Below are 17,901 nucleotides of genomic sequence, written 5' to 3' on the forward strand. Positions count from 1 at the left end.
CTGGCATTTTGAAAAACTAACTCAGAGGTAGGTAGTTCTTAATCTTCCTCTAATCTCAGCCCTCATTTCAAACTTCACACTGTCACTGCACAATAGTCTCATTATGATTCTGAGGAACAAGAAATAGATACTCACAGCAAAGAGCAGTCAGAACAAGGCTGTTGCCCTATCTGCCTTCATCCTTGGTTCTGAAGAGGTTTTGTTAGATGGAAAGTTAAACCGTTACATTCCTCAGAATCCATCTATCATTTCCCAGCTATTTTGTAATTGGAGAATCTTCTCAGTGTACAAAGAAATGTATGTGGGAGTCTATTAAAACATTGGCAGACTTTTACTTCCTTACAGTTTGGCATTTCATATTGCTTTTAAAGTATGCTTCAAGATACAGTATATATTTGAAAGTTTCTAAGATAATACCAGAATCTAAAACCTTGTTTTTCTTTAGAAGTTTAGTAGGAGACTAAAATAATCCAAAACATTTACTATTTTTAGATTGCATTTATAAATACTGATTCAATTCATATATTAAACCAATATAAAATAGTAACAAAAGTTTCACTTGTTAATAAATTTCCTTCTCAGGAAATCAAGTGTAAATTCATATTTTTCCAGTGCAGTGTCTTTTATTTTTTTGATATCTTAGTAAAAACTGCATTTCCAAAGCTCACGATTTAAAATCCTAACTAATCATGACATAGAATTAGTCTATTTATGGCTACAAAAAGCAAGCCTTGTTCTCATTATGCAGTAAGAACTAGCTGTTTATAGATCTGACAGTTTGTTGGAAGTGATCCAAACCTATAGTGCTATTATTCCTTAGTAAAATTTAAACAGCTGTAGTCATGTAATTCAAAACCCTGGAAGTCTGCTGCAGTGCTTGTTCTACTCCAGTATACCATGAATGCAGGATGCAGCCAGTCATATAAAGGATTCTCTTCTTCACAGAATGAAAGACGTGAACTACAAACCTGAATGCAACCTGAAAGGTCCAAATAGATGAGCTTGTGACAGCCTTTTCCAGAGCCCAGGTACAGTAAATCTTTGTCTGTGAATTTTCTGCAGTGAGCTAAACTCAGATACTGTAAATTGGGGAAGCTGCTTTGCAAAAAAACCAAAACAGAGAGCAAATTATTACAAGGGTATGTTACAGAATCAAAAGGGCATAAAATACCACAGTTAAAGTATTCTGAAAATTACTGTAAAGAAAAGATGGTTGATATGAAATAGAATTATCTCCTTGATGAAGTTTGAAAGTCCCTTTCTTATGCTGCACTTTTTCCTCTGCTTCTTGTATAGCAAATTACCAGGGAACAGCACTATCATACACCATATTTCACTATATGAAAACAGTATAATTTTAAAGTTATTTCAAATAACTGCAAAAGCATACTTTTTAAATTAACTGGGATTTTTGTGTGCATACTTTGAAAGCTAGTACACTTTTCAGTAAGAGTTTGCTGGACTGTCTTTGCCCTTGATTTACAAGCAGTGCCTGCTAGAAATGAAAAACAGAACTCTATCAAAGTACATGGAAAGCATAAATGTACAGTTAGAGCTTCTCAAGTCGTACAATTATTTGGAAGAGTATTATTAAAAGAACCTGAAAAATCAAAAGAAATACAAAAGGGAATTTTCATTCAATCAAATATCATTCAATGTGAAGTTTTGATCAGTTCTTTTGGAAAATATTTCTTTACACTAAATGCTAGTTAAAAGTAAGCAAACTGTGTAAGTGGAAAATGTTAATCAACAGCACTCTGTAAAAGCAAGAATCTATACTCTGAATATGCATGAGTTTCCATCTGCAGCTTTGGTTTATAGCATACTGAAAACTATTAATTTTACTGAACTACACTTCTAACTGGAATAAATAACAATTGCCACAAGCACCACAAATGAAAGCATACAGAAAATCAAAACCTAGAATTAGGACCTACTGCTCTAGTAGACATGTAGTTGTAGGGATAAAGTCATGCAGTTCTGCAAGTCAGCAAAAGTAGGCATTTTGAAGAAAGATGGGAACACCCACTGAGGAGCTGGCTGCTTAAGCAGTGGCATACATTTTTGGAACTGACTTTATACTTCCAATATAGAGTGGGAAACATGCTAACTTGAACTGAACACAACAAAAAAAAAAAAGATAGGAAGCTGGAAAAGAATGTTATAATAAAAAAAGGATACTACAAAAGTATTAAGAAATTAAATACAAGATTATATTTCACACACAAAAAAAGAAAACCAAGACAGACAACGTGCTTCAGAACCAGATATTAGAATATAAGGGCATGTGTTTGTGGTGTGGTTTTTTAAATTGAAACATTCAATCATATTAAATACAGAAATAAAAGTATCTTTCTTTGTAGAAGCATAAGCCTTTTTGCATTTTAGTGACATATTCCACAGAAATGAGTGGGGAAGATCAAACTCAGAGAGAGTACACTTCCAAACTCTTCTGACAAAATAGATAATAAATTAAGAGACTGTTTTTTTATACTCTGGCCCTTCTGAATCTTTTTAAATTATGTGTTGCTACAAGGTTGCACAACTTAAGGCACAGAGAAGCCTCTTACTGCATTTTGAAGACTGCAATCAAAATCTTCCAATACTTTTGAAGATACACTGATTTTCTTTACAGGTCATATGACCCATTTTTGTGACCTGGGAATTTTAACACATGCTGCCTTCTGCCATTTTTAAAATGACAGCTTTCTTAAAACTTAAGCTGGTACACACAAACTACTAAAAATCCTTGCTTTGTGTTACAGACAAATTCTGCAGGAATTCTGTCATACTGCTTTTTCAATTAATTTTGGCATTAGCAATCTCAGGGTCATTGTTTTAAAGAAACCTGACAAAATCACCTTCTAACATTTATTCCTTATAGACAATATTCATGTCTTCCATATGCAATAGAACTTTTCAGAGGGAAATTGTAGCTGATGATCTGTGTTGTGTAATATGGAGGTTAAAATGCTTGTGTGGAACAACAGGAGAGAATCAAAAATGACCAAACAGTTTTGAGCACACCCAGTCTACACTTCACTTGTTCCTTGTTCCAGTAACCGACATCTGATATACAACAGCAAACTTCATGTGCAGGGTTACAAAATGCAATACTGCCACCTCTAAGAACTTTGTATTAGTTACTTTATTACACAGGACCTGTGGTAACTCATGTTTTTGAGATGGCATGTGAAACGTTTATGAAATTTGTCTGCTATCAAAACCTTCACAGGACAGCAACTTTTTGTACGCATCATCTCAGAAACAATGACCTTTGCTTTTTGTCCAAAAATTGCCCATAAAAGCAGTGGTATCTTATGGTTTAAAATCAGAAACATCATGTGTGACTGGGAAAATTTCTTATTGACAAGGTACAAGTTAACTGCAAAATATGTTTTGTCAGTGGAGAATTTCTCTTTTTGTTTTAAACGTTTTATTGCATTGAAAGCTTCATCTACTCTGGAGAACTCCTTCTCAGGTACATGCTATTTATGCATCAAAAGAAATGAACAGTTTTGACTTTTGGTAGGAACAGCATGCCCAGGTAACCAGAACAACATATGCTGAGATTACCTATAGATCAGCTGTTCGAAACTTCAACATAAATATATCAAAATTTAAAAAGACAAAATATCAGCCAACATGGAGAAAACACTAATTAAAAGAATAATACTGAGGAAGAGATAAGTGGTAAGATTGGAGACACTAAATGGAAACCTTTGCCAAAACAAATGTTAGGTATATGAGGATGTGGCATTATAGACTAAGAAAAACAAAATTCAAAATGTATTGTGGAAATACTTTCTGGACTCTGTAGGGCTGCTTTTGAAATACAGACATTAGTTTTCCTCATCGGAAAGAGAAACAATTACAACTATTTTCAAATCTATATACATCTTTGTGATGGCTGCTGTCCTGGACCAGCATGTCTCTTTTCCTTTATGGCAGCTTTTAACACAGCAATTCTACCTACCAGGCAGACTTTCATTCTCATTAAGGGATCCATCTAAAACAGGAATTGCAGGCCTCTGTGGGAACGTAAATTCTCTGCCTTCAGCTCACTGATCTTCCAAAAAAGAGTTTGGAATAAGTCTTTTGCAGTTGTCACACAAGGACTTGACTCACACAATACACCTATCCACAATCCTCTCGCAAAAATAATTTTTTAAGAACATGCCTAACATGCAAACTTCTTTCATCATCATGAGTATCTGAACATGCCCAAGAAATTTTTGGCTACCATGTTCTTCTAAAAGTTTCTGTAAAACTCTGTGATATACACAGGATAATCTAGCATACATTTACATTATACTGAAAAGTGAATTAGAGAAAAGCACTGCTATCTAAGTCAAATGTATGGGCCATTTTTTTCATTTTGTATAGCAAGCAGAATCCTGAAGTCACTCCAAAAGAGTATTTCTACTATACATGCCTCTAAGTTTCCTGCAAGATTAAAACAAACACATTTATGTATTTCTGTTTAATTTTACCTTAACAATAGTCATACTGTTCCATTAGTAATATCTGTATACGACAGATTTAAATACAGAAGTGCTCTGCAACCTTCTGATATGTCTCATTGATTCATCCTGAATAATGATTTTAAAAATATCCAGAAGTACATTAAAATTATATTTGTGTTAATTTATCTTAAATTTTTATACAGAGTAACAGGGGAAAAAACATTAATAAGTATCTTTAAATCATCATATTAATTTTTATATATCAAAACCATTTTCTTTGGAAGCCTCAAAGTAGAACACTGAGATACATGATGCTACTGTTACTCACTTGAAGTACGGTAATTTTAACATTCCAATTCAAGGAATCATTATACGCTACACAGTCCTACAGAGCACAGGGGACTTTTCACATGATTGAAGGTTAGCACATGTTTACATATTTTGCTAAACCAAGATTCTTGTTAGCCAGTCCTGGTACCTAAAACCACTGGTGAATTTTCTCCATAAACTCTGGTACGGTCCTCTAACAAGTAATATTCTTTACAAAATGCTTTCTGTTTAGTTCTGCCCTCTAGGTGGAACATTGGATTTGAGTAATTCTAAGGCTTCCATGTTTTATTGACTTGCGAAAGTGGTACTACCTCTGTTGTTCTATATATTTATCATTCCATCAGAATATAATGGGAGCAACTCTCCTAGTATGAAGATTGTTTCACAATAATTGTCAATATAATAGAAAGTCATTACTTGTACATGGAAATGTAATAGTTGAGTGTGTATCTTTTGCCATGCTGTGGTCACCTTTTTACTATTTCAGTTATGAGGCAAAAAGACCATCAGGGTAGTTGGGAATTCAATACCAAACACCTTTAAAGAGGACAGTCTGTGCTTTTGAAATATATTCTTGCCACAAAGGATTTGAGACAGGTGATATCAATAAAAATAGGCATGGAAGATAACCAAAACTGGAAGAGAACTGAAGGCATAGGGAGTAGTGAGAAAGTGCTGAGGGATAGCATGATGGGGAAAACTCTGGAACCTTCCATGTGAAAGCAGCACATCAGGGGTCCACCTCAAGTGTCTGAAAGCAAACACTTGTAGCATGGGAATCAACCAGTAGAGAACCAAGTCCCTGCACAGGTGCAGAGCTATGATTTCACTGGGAATCCAGAGATACAAAGGCATAGCTCACACAACTGGAGGGCTGCAATGAATGGTTACAGAATATTTAGGAATGACAGCCCAGGAAGGTGAGGGCAACTCGCACTCTGTGCTAAGCTACATGTAAATGCAGGGAGCTTTGCATTGGCATGAATGCCAAGTCAGTAAAGAGCTTATTTGTAAGGATTAGAGGCTAGACCTATAAGGATTGCATTGTGGTAGGTATCTGCTACAGATTGCTTGATCAAGAAAAGAAGGCAGATGAAACCTTCTTTGGGCAGCTGAAGGGAGGCTTACAGTTGCCTATCCTGGTTACTCATGAGAGACTTTAACCACTCTGGTATCTGCTGGAAGAACAATATAGCTGGGCGCAAACAACCCAGAAGACTTCTAGAGTGTGTTGAAGACATTTTCTTGATCCAATTGACTGACAAGTGCTCTAGGGAGCATGTTCTTCTGGACTTGTTTTGCAAATAAGGAAAAGCTGGTCAAGAAAATGAAGAACTAGAGTGGCTTTGGTTACTGTAATTATGAAAATGAGGAGTTTAAAATCCTCAGAGAAGAAAATGGGACAAATTGTAGAAAAAGCCTGAACTTGAGAGCAGATTTTGGCTTGTTTAGGGATCTGCTTAAGAGGATCTCATGGTATACAGCCCTGGAAGGCAAAGGGACTCAGGAGAGCTTGTTGATCTTCAAGGCCAAGGTACTCAATGACTTTTTTGCCCCAGTTTTTACTGCTAAGGCTTGTCTTAGGGCCTTTGAGGTGCCTCCCAGGAGACTACTAGCAGAGTGTGGGAGTGAAGCAATACCCATGGTAGAAGAAGATAATGTCAAGGAGTGCCTGAAGAAATGAGATGACATAGGATGCATCCAAGAGCACTAAGAAAGTTGGCTCCTGTCACTGAGAGGCCTCACTCCTAATTTTTGAAACGTTATGGCAATCAGATGAGATTCGTGATGACTGGAAGATAGGAAATGTCACATCAATCTTCAGGAAACAAGAAGGAGGATCCAGGAAACTGCAGGGCAGTCAGCCTCACCTGAGTCCATAAGAAGGTTATGCAGCAAATCCTCCTTGAAGCCCTGTCCAAGCACATGAAGGATAAAAAAGTGACAGGGAACAGCCAGCATGGATTTACCAAGGGCAAAGCACTCCTCACTAAGACAGTAAGTTTTCTTTGATGAAATTACTGGATCTATGGATAAGGGGAGAAAAGCAGCTGTTATGTACATCGACTTCAGCAGGGCCTTCAACACAGGCCAGGGTATCCTTTATAGCCAAACTGGTAAAATAAAGGCTGGATAAGTGGACTTCAAGGTGAGTGAAAATTTGTCTGACTGTCAGGCCAAGGGGTTGCCACCAATGGTGCTAAGTCCCATTGGTGACTTGTGGCAGCTGGCATACATACCTCAAGGGTCAATATGGGGACCAGTACTGTTAAATACCTTTATAAATGGTTTGGATGATAGGAACAGAGCACATTCTCAGCAAATTCACAAATTATTTCAAACTGAGGGGAGTGTGAATGCACTGGAGGCTAGAACTGCTATTCAGATTTAATCTGGAAAATGGGCTAATAGAAACCTCATGAAGGTCAACAAAGGCAAACACGAAGTCCTGTGTCTGGGATGGAAACAGCCCGGGCATCAGTAGAGTCTAAACACTGGACAGAAAGCAGCTATCAAACACACTGACCTGAAAGTCCTGGTCAATAACAATTTCAATGTATGTCAACAGTGTGCCCTTCTGAACAGGGCGGCCAACTGCACACTAGACTGTATTGGCAGGATTGTAACCAGAAGGTCCCTGCCATCCCATGAACCAGGCCCTGGCATCACCTAGGAGTGTACTTGCTGGTAGGTACCAAATGTGTACTAGCAAGCACGCAAACAACCAAACAGAATGGACTGAAATGAAAAAAAAATAGGCCCGATACATATACCTAATACGGAACACAGAGGATCCAGTAAGGGTTCAAGTTAATAAAACACATGATCAATTTACACCAACTAGCATATAGCTGCCAACAAGTAACAAATAAAATTTCATTTTTCATGTAAGGGATAAAGTTGTCAATGCAAACACTTAGATTCACACTGTGAACTAACAAAAATCTGAATGCAGGTAAACAACTGGCAACTACAGAAGCAAAATGAAGAAACCAGAGAAACCAGTCAATGGGTTTTCAGAGGTAATATTAACAACCAGACATATGGATTAGAGGGATGTAGAAGCACTCACAGACAAGTCTTTCCTGTCTGTCTAATGAGTAAGAACTGCACAAATACTGAGAACGCCCTACAGTCAAGATGTGGTTTAAACTGATCTACCAGTTTGTTTAAAAATGAAAAAATTATTTGTTTTCAAAATAATTTTACCTTATATTAGTTAATTTATTGTGCCAGCTTTCAGATAAAAATAAGATTTTTGAGCCCAAAACAACAGTGTTTTAGAAACAGAACCTCTGTGCAATGATCTGCACTCAAAACGGGGATTCAGAAATTACCATGTGCTAAGGTCAAAAAAAACTGAGCATAATGCAAAAATGTCCAGTCACAGAGAAAAAAAGTAACTAAGTAGTTAAGCTAAACAGTGAAGAATTTTTTAAAAGTTTCTTAAGGAATGATACTGACTAGCAAAACGAGGAAATTTGTGAGATGGAAAAAAATTACAAAATATAAAAACCTGAGAGGTTAAAATGTTTCTAAGGAAACACAACCTTGTGGCCAAATTTCACTGAAAATGAAGGAAAAGGGTAGTGCAAAGGAGTACTATGGGAAATTCAGGAGGGAACATAGGCCAAAAATTACTAAAAATACTGAGGCAATTTAGGACACAGTTGCAGGGAGCAGTCCTTGTCTTCCCCTAATAATAATTCCTAATGATCGTGTTTGGTTTTCTTGAAAAGGCAAAAGCTCCTGGCTTACCCCTCTGTACTCTCCTTCCTCAGGTGGCCAGACCTGAAGTGGTTTGAAGCAGACCACAGCCAGGACCTGCAGCTTCTCTTTGCACTCCACCTATGCTCACATGACATATAGCCTCACAGGCTCTTGCAAAAGATTATTTTTGGATCCTTCTCAGAGCAGTCCTTCCAACTCCATCTACCTGACATGGGCCACAAGAGATACTTGGTAGTAGCAGGGGTAGTTATGATAAATTGGGGCTCAGCCTGAATACAAGTTCACACTTGAGCGCAGTCTAAAACCGGGGCTTTGATAGGCACTGGATGAATTTCCTTGGTCTTGCTCTGTGTGTGTTCCAGTGGGTAAATACCCAGAAATCTGGAAAATATCAGCTTCAAGCTCCTCTTTCAAGCTCACCTTCCAAGATGAACTTAAATGCAAAGAAGATTAGCCTGGTGCCATTTTCCTGAATGCATGAGAATCCTCTAACAAAGATCACTTAGCAATTGGTCCATATAGTTTCCCACATTTAATCAAAATGAATGACAGTAGACAACAAACATTTAAAACAACAAAAAAAGAGACAGGACATTAAATCTTCAAACTATTTGTGAAGCTCCAAGTAGTGCGACGACTGAGTACTTGCTGCATATTATGTACAAGTCTCCATGAAAATGCCTGTTTCATCTGTTCTAATGTTTTACTTTTCTTCTAACACAGGGATCTCACAAACCCCAGCTGCACCTCCTCAGATCTTCACAACACTGATTAAGACTACCCAAAAATTTCAACTGTTCCAGCTGTCACAGAAAATAACCGGGGCCAGCTGAATGTCAGGATGCAAGTAGTTACTATTATACTACTACTTCTTCTTTTTAAAGCTTCTGACTGTAGGAAGACAAGGAACAGGAGTTTGAGAAACAATGAAAGGGAAAACATCTTAAGGAAAGCATCCAGCACTGTTAAGCGCAATGCCCGAGGCCTACCATGCGATATATACAATTATCTTCATGAGAAATATCTAGATTGTCAGGAAAGAAAACTGATTGCTGTGGCACCTGACTGGCCAGAGGATTTAAAACACATGCTGCTAGCAAGAAACAGGATTCGTAAACTGAAGAATAATATGTTTTCCAAGTACAAAGTACTGAAAAGTCTGGATTTACAACAGAACGATATATCAAAAATTGAGAGCGAGGCTTTTTTTGGTTTGAATAAACTTACCACTCTCTTACTACAGCATAATCAAATTAAGAGTTTATCTGAGGAGATTTTTATTTATACACCCAGTCTAAACTACCTACGTCTTTATGATAATCCCTGGCATTGCAACTGTGAACTAGAAACTCTTGTTACAATGCTACAGGTTCCAACAAACAGGAATTTGGGAAATTATGCCAAGTGTGTGCACCCAGTAGAACTGAAAAATCAAAAGCTAAAGCAGATAAAAGCTGAACAGCTATGCAGTGAAGAGGATAGGCAGGACCCCCAAAACATAAAACGGGACAAGCCTGAAGCTGTCAAACCAGAATTTGATTCCTCTTTGTGCCACATGTATGTGTTTCCTGTACCAACTCTGAACTGCAAAAGAAAAGGTTTGTACCCATCCTTATAACTGAATTCATCATTTTAATATTCTTGCTCCCATGCTACATTTATTCATATATTATTTACAGCAAATGAATATAGTACTAGTACTCGCTTTACTCAAACTAATACTGTTAATTGTTTTTCTCTCATAATTTCAGGCAACAAGTAGGAATTCTTTCTGCATTTTGCCTCCACTCAGCAGCCCCAATCCCACAGACATTCTTTAGTGCTCTAGTATAACATAGCCAACAAAAATCAGAAGGAATAAAATTAAGCACATACCTAAGTTACTGAAGGACCAGCACCTCACTAGTCCGATTTTAAAATTATAAACATACTAATCAGTCAAATTACACTGTGCTGAAATTGTTGTACTGATAGAGAAAAGCACAGGGCGTCTTTTCTTCTTTCCGGCGTACAAACACAAAGATAGCAACAACTTTGAGAGAAGCGCGCTGTGAAGCAGGACTGGAGCAGCCAGCTGTGCTTACAATGCCCAAAGGAACCTGATTGCAAAGGAGACCCACTGCATCCTCACATTTTCTGTGCAAGATATCTTCTACCAAGGGAAGAAACTGTATGCTTTTGTTCATAAAGAAATACATCCTCTGTCTTCTTCCTCCCAGCACCCAGTGAACATTTCAAAGTTGAAGGGCCTTCAAGAAATGTTTTTCAGACACTTGGATCCATTCCATTCCTAAATCTTTCTCAGGCTCCTAAAAGCCACAGCTAAGCCTTAATGGTAAACCAGCTGGGGCATATATCAACACAAAAGTGCACATTTATTCATGCTTTATATGTCCCATATTTTATCCCACAACGAAACAAAGCAAACAATAAAACAATTCAGAAGAGAGTCGTTCTTTAACATTACAAACTGAAATAAAAAGCATAACTAGAAGTAGCCAAAACTGGGAGGATTTTTTCCCAACTTTTGCGAAGCATAGCCTGCAATACTAATCACTGCAGTATGTTCTGCCCACTGGCATCTTGCAGTGTGTTTGCTAAACTTCTATTTGCTTTACCAGTGACTTAAATTTATTTAACAACTTTGTGTTTCCTTATTCTTGGATCTTAATGCCAGAAAGAAGCTCAGAAGTCAGTATAAGGAGACAATACCTAAATAGAAAGAATTAACGATTTCAGTATTTGTGATTACATGATTTATCTACTATGTACATCATAAAAAATGGTCCAAGTTTTTACTTTTTTTGACCCTCTTAAATTCCTTTCTTCTTCCTATGGCTCAGTTTTCTCTTTGTTTTACCATTCAGTTACTACATCTTTTTTTTAATGATTTTTTACTGGCTAACATTTATTAATTTCCTAATATTCACCTATCTTACCTTTCCTTATAAATAGGATCTTAATTATTGGATTATAGATTATGGTCATAATTATCCTTCATAGATCTTAATTATGTTATTATTGCCTTATGTCTCCGGTAAACTGCGCTCTGAACAAAAAACAGGCGTACGTTATAAGCTTAATATAAGAAAAAACTGACTTTCCAGCTCTCCTCATTTAGTGGTATCAAAGAGATGAGCTGAATACATGAATATACTAAAAATTTTTTTGCAAGAAAAATATTACTTTTTTCTTGAAGTTAATTAAAACATTCAATGTGGTCCTCTCCACGGGATTTTCACAGGCTTTTACTGTATTTTTTAAAAATGCTTTACTGTCTTTAGTGCTAATAATGAAGGAATAAAGTTACTTCAACCTCACATGAATGTACTAGAGGGTACAGGGACTCCTTCCTCCAGGTCAAGAACTAAGTATACCAGTCCAGGACTTCCTGAATGTCTAGCATGGACACACTGAGTACGTTCAATATTTCTTAGGAAGTAACAGATCTACTGTGCATATGCTTAACAGCTGGATGCAGATATCCCATGGACATTTGGAATTTCTGAACATATGGTAATCTTTGATGAAAGCATTGTACTTACTGTCTTTGCATATGATCACTGTGCAGCAGATGCACAATTTCATTGGAATTTTCATCAAAAATAGAAGTATAATGCACCCAAAATCCCAGGAAAACACAAAAATTTCTCTAAATCCACACGGACGAGATTTCAGAGTAGGAAAAAAGGTGAATCAGTTGCCAAAACAGAAAGATGACATGAAAGGCTGCAATCCATTATTTCTTTACAATGGAGGAGATGGAGTGATAAGCAGTATACCAGTACTACGTATTTCTAAGGACATATAACATCGGGTCAGCAGCTTTCAGTTAATGCCAGAAGGCTCATGAAAGAAACATCTTAAAAATATATATAACCTTGTGTATGTTCTCCTTTTTGAAGAACTTCTTGTTTATATCTCATTAGATCACTGATACACCAGACTTTCAGTACTTCAGAATGAAAGTAATCTATGTCTTTGATGCTGTTTTACCAAAAAAAGCAACAAAAGTTGGATGCAAAAGTAACTTCTGCCTGCTTTTCTGCAAAGAATTTGTATTTGCAAGAGCAGTTGAAAAAACTCTGCTTTCTAGTACTGACAAGCTCTCCAAGTCTCTAAATTTAAGCATTATTTGCATTCATTTGGTGATAAAGGCCTTGAAACTTTGACATCTGCACAAGCAGGAAGCACTCCAACCAGAGCAGGCTGGAGTAGTTATAATATTTATGTATTTATAATACCAAAGCTCTGCTCAAATTCAGATACAAGGCAGGAAGACTCTGATAAGTTGCTTTAGTCTCAGGAATACCTAGAATATCTGATGCATTAGACATCTTAGAATCACAGATTCATAGAACAGTTTGGGTTGGAAGGAACCTTTAGAGGTCATCTATTCCAACCCCCCTGCAGTGACCAGGGACATCTTCAACTAGATCACGTTGCTCAGAGCCCCATCCAGCCTGACCTTGGATGTTTCCAGGGATGGGGCATCTACCACCTCTCTGGGCAACCTGTTCCAGTGCTTCACAACCCTCACTGTAAAAAATTTCTTCCTTATATCTGGTCTGACTCTACTCTCTTTAAGAACATTTCCCGTTGTACTATCACTATGGGCCCTGCTAAAAACTTTGTCTCCAACTTCTTACAGGCCCCCTTTAAGTATTGAAAGGCCACAGTAAGGTCTCTTCAGAGCCTTCTCTTCTCCAGGCTGAACAACCCCAACTCTCTCAGCCTTTCCTCACAGAAGAGGTGTTCCATCCCTCTGATAATTTTTGTGTGCCTCCTCTGGACCTGCTCCAACAGCTCCATGTCTTTCCTGTGCTGAGGACTCCAGAGCTGGACACGGTACTCCAGGTGGGGTCTCATCAGAGCAGAGGGACAGAATCACCTCCCTCGACCTGCTGGACACACGTCTTGTGATGCAGCCCAGGATATGGTTGACCTTCTGGGTTGCAAGCACACATTGCCAGCTCATGTCCAGCTTTTCATCCATTAGTATCCACAAGTCCTTCTCTGCAGAGCTGTTCTCAATGCCTTCATCCCCCAGCCTACACTGATAGTGGGGGTTGCCCCAAACCAGGTGCAGGACCTAGCACTTGGCCTTGTTGAACCTCATGAGGTTCACATGGGCCCACTTCTCAAGCTTGTCCAGGTCTTTCTGGATGACATCCTGTCCCTCAGGTGTGTCAACTGCACCACTCAGCTTGGTGTCATCAGCAAACTTACAGAGGGAGTACTTGATCACACTGCCTATGTCAGTGATGAAGATATTAAACAGCACTGGTTCCAGTATGGACCCCTGAGAGACACCACTTGTCACTGACCTCCATCTGGACATTGAAGCATTGACCACTACCCTCTCGATGCAACCATCCAACCAATTCCTTATCCACCAAACAGTCCACCCATCAAATCTAAATCCAATTTAGAGAGTAGGATGTTGTGGGGAACCATGTCAATGTCCTTACAGAAGTCCAGACAGATTACATCGGTAACTCTTCCCTTGACCACTGATGTAGTCACTCCACCATAGAAGGTCACGAGGTTGGTCAGGCAGGACTTGTCCTTGATGAAGCCATGCTGGCTGTCTCAAATCACCTCCCTGTCCTCCATGTGTCTTAGCATAGCTTCTAGGAGGATCTGTTCCATGATCTTCCCAGGAACAGAAGTGAGGCTCACAGGTCAGTAGTTCCCAAAGCCTTCCTTTCTACCCTTGTTAAAAATGGATGCAACATTTCCCTTTTTCCAGTCACCAGGGACTTCACCTGACTGCCATGACTTTTCAGATACCATGGAGAGTGGCTTGGCAACTACATCAGCCAATTCCCTCAGGACTCTGGGATGCAACTCATCAGGTCCCATAGAATTATGTATATTCAGGTTCCTCAGGTGGTTACAAACTTGACCTCCTCTTGTAGTGGGAGGGACTTTGCTCCTCCAGTCCCTGCCCTGTGGTCCATCCACTCGAGAGGTGTGGGAAGAGTTTGCCAGAGAAGACTGAGGCAAAAAAGTTGTTGAGTATCTCAGCCTTCTCCTTGTCCATTGTTACCAGAACACAAATTTCAGCACAAATCCAGAAAAGACTTGCTTTCATTCCAAGATGGTCAAATAAGAGATACTGCTCGTTTTCCTGTAATAACAGCCCAGGACTAGAACACTAACTGAGTAAACATAATCCTGGAGGTTAGGCTTATTAACATTATCCTGCGAGGATTCAAACCACAGTTGGCACTTGTCAAGAATGTGTCCTTACTACTGGACTAGAAGTTATTCCTTCCATAACCCTTTTGTAAGGAACACCGTAAGGATACATACACTGATGCCTGAGAGGTGCTTGGCTACTCTGATAATGCCAATGATACAAGTAGGATAGAGAAGTAGATAGACAGAATGCCACTATGCTGCCTGGACATAAAATAACTGTAAGCATTGTAACAAATATAAAGTCTTAAATATTACTAAAATACTACGTAATTATAACCACAGAACTATGATTATAACTATATATATTACTATAAATACCATAACAAGTAGTACTTTTATTGGTGATGAAATTTAGAACGTTTTACCTTCTGGCAACACAGAACAAAGTATGTAAGACAGCACACTATAATTTGATTACAGAAGATGTTTACATACCAATGAACATTTTTTTACATAGTTACTCTGGTTTCTTTCTTTTAAATGATCAAGCCCTTTGTATGTACTTATTAGTACAGTATCTTCACTACCTACCCTATCCCTATGCGAATGAATAGTCCAGTTAAAATAAAAATATAAAACACAGAAAGAGGCTTTACTACAAGCACTAAAGAAGAGAGAAATTTTCACATGAAATATAAAGATAAAAGCAAACAAAGCAATGAAATTCAGAAGCTGAAAAAACATATTGACACTAGTAGTGGGGATTAAAGGGAAAGAAAACAAGAAACAATACTAGAGTGACAAAACTATGTGTGGTATGCAACTGTGATACCTAAAGAGTAAGAATAATCTAAGGTTAACATAAGCTGTCTTTTTCATTTTTTAAGATTTAAAGAAAGTTCCAAGTAACATACCTGCAGATATAGTTAAACTTGATTTGTCCAACAACAAAATTAGACAACTACGAGCCAAAGAGTTTGAAGACGTCAGTGAACTGAGGATATTAAACCTAAACAGTAATGGAATAGCTTACATTGATCCTGGTAAGAATAATTTTAAATATTTATTGAAAATTTACTTGAGTTTTATTAATTATAATCTTTGATAATTTCTCAATCAGATGTAAATGTGGGGGGAAAAAAGATTTTAAAATCTAGAAGTTGGTGCAAATTTCACCTTTTGTACCACTCAATTCATAAAGGTTTGCACTGAAATGTGTTCATCATGGAAGTCAATGAAAAGAGACTGATTTCAGCTGCCCTTTCTTCATACTAAACCAACCAAGTGCAAAAATTTAATTCTGCACAGTGTAGGCTAACCATTTCCCAAAATGCAAAATAGTTGAATGACTTTTAAAATATATTTGCCAAATCTAAGAAAATTTGTCATGTAATGAGGCTGATTTTAAATTATATTGGACAATAAAGGAATAGAAAAACCAAAAGGATTGTGTTTAAATATAATATAATTGCTCTACATATAATTGCTCTTAAGTTATATATTATCAGAATTCAAATGGTCTTGTTGGTAATTTGCTTATTGCCTACGAGTATTCATTTTTTAATTATGAAAGCAGACACAGGGAGAGAGAGAGAAAATATGAAGCAAAAAGAGCCTTCTCTAGTAGCATTTTGGAAGTTAAACAGCAGTAGAAAGTGGTAATATCAGTAAAAGGGTACTTATGAGGTTTAACATTGCACATAGTTGATTTATTTAAATTAAGACTTCTGCCATTAAATGAAATGGTATATTTGCAAAAAGTATGAACAGCTCTCTGAAATGTGACTCAGAAGCATCACTATGAAGCTCCATGTTTATTATCTTCCGTATCTTAAAATATTAATTTAAAGGTTCTATACACACATACACACCAATATATACATACATATAAAAACTACTAGCCCTGCACATTGTCTAATGCATAATCAATTTCCACATTTCTACTTCTGTATCACAGCAATAGCAGTAGACTTCTATGAGCAAATCAAGCATTTATTCACCTTCACTGTCCCTATTCCACACTCATGCAGGCTCATTAAGTGTTCTATAACTTTACCAGCAGTACAACTCCCCTAATGCCCATATATTTATATCAGTATGTCACTTATCAAGGCACAAGCCATAGTTTAAAGTGCAGTGTTCTAAAAGACTTTTTATAGCCTTTAGCCAAAAAAAAGAAATAAAAGTGTAATTATGAAAATGTTTTTCCTGTTGCAGGTATGCATGTTTTTTTCTAACTTATCTTTATAAGGTACTAATAACTATTTTTCTGTTGACTAGCTGCTTTCTCAGGCCTCAATAACTTAGAGGAGCTGGATCTATCAAACAACAGCTTGCAAAATTTCGAATATGGAGTACTAGAAGATCTTTACTTTCTGAAAATATTGTGGCTGAGAGAGAATCCTTGGAGATGTGATTACAATATTCATTATCTTTTCTACTGGTTGAAGCATCACTACAATGTTCACTACAATGGTCTAGAATGCAAAATGCCTGAGGAATATAAAGGATGGTCTGTTGGAAAATATGTTCGAAGTTACTACGAGGAGTGCCCAAAAGACAAGCTGCCCATTTATCCAGAAACTTTTGATGTGGACAAAGATGATGAGGAATGGGAAAGACACAAAGAACAATCAGTTCAAACAGTAAAGAAGCACGGTGTAATTGTCACTGTGATAGGCTAATTAGGGAATCTTTTTTTTTATTTTAGTACATTCAATTATTTGATACTCTGACAAAGAAAAACATGCTGTTTACATTTTTTGTTAATTATACTGATTGTCTGTAGGACTATCTGCCTACGAAGATTTCTGTTTATTGCAGTTAATAATTACAGAATGGCATTAGTTATACGGCATCCTTCATCAAGTAACTGTTTCTGACCATTTGTTCTGGACATTCTTGTGAAATACTTTGGCAAATATTTGAAACTATACAGTAGAAATCAGTAGACACAAATGTACGTACTGTGGTGAGGAGGAGCTGTCTTATGTCATCAAGGCCAAGCTGGATGAGGCTTTGAGCAGCCTGGTCTAGTGAAAGGTGTCTCTGCTCATGGCAGGGGGGTTGGAATATGATGATCTTTAAGGTTCCCTCTAACCCAGACCATTCTATGATTCTATGTATGAACACAGCTTATGTGTTGACATGGAACTTGCTGCAAGATTATGACCAAAACACATTTTTCTTGAATGTAATGACAGTTCTTTTTATCTATCAGTTTTCT

At 37.4% G+C, this 17,901-nt stretch overlaps 2 protein-coding genes across 3 annotated transcripts in view; one reads left to right on the forward strand and one right to left on the reverse strand.

Moving 5' to 3' along the window:
* Positions 1-6,860, reverse strand: part of FBXL13 (F-box and leucine rich repeat protein 13) — a 37,625-nt gene extending 30,765 nt beyond the window's left edge. The window contains 4 exon segments of the mRNA XM_029084665.1: positions 969-1,095; positions 4,129-4,149; positions 4,494-4,566; positions 6,668-6,860. Coding sequence (XP_028940498.1) covers positions 969-1,095; positions 4,129-4,149; positions 4,494-4,566; positions 6,668-6,860 — 414 coding nt within the window.
* Positions 843-17,600, forward strand: LRRC17 (leucine rich repeat containing 17). Of its 2 annotated transcripts, XM_010166655.1 has the most exons (5): positions 951-1,028; positions 5,284-5,412; positions 9,252-10,126; positions 15,563-15,718; positions 16,956-17,600. In XM_010166655.1, exons 3-5 carry the CDS (start codon positions 9,370-9,372, stop codon positions 17,357-17,359), a joined length of 1,317 nt encoding a protein of 438 aa, XP_010164957.1. In that variant the 5' UTR covers positions 951-1,028; positions 5,284-5,412; positions 9,252-9,369; the 3' UTR covers positions 17,360-17,600. The 2 variants fall into 2 exon arrangements, with proteins under 2 accessions (XP_010164956.1, XP_010164957.1); XM_010166654.1 differs by lacking the exon at positions 5,284-5,412 and having other exon boundaries at positions 843-1,028; positions 16,956-17,528.
* Positions 17,601-17,901: the final 301 nt, after the last annotated feature.

The sequence above is a fragment of the Antrostomus carolinensis genome, unplaced genomic scaffold (genome assembly GCF_000700745.2).
Source record: "Antrostomus carolinensis isolate BGI_N321 unplaced genomic scaffold, ASM70074v2 scaffold3524, whole genome shotgun sequence".
In the NCBI taxonomy this organism is placed as follows: domain Eukaryota; kingdom Metazoa; phylum Chordata; class Aves; order Caprimulgiformes; family Caprimulgidae; genus Antrostomus; species Antrostomus carolinensis.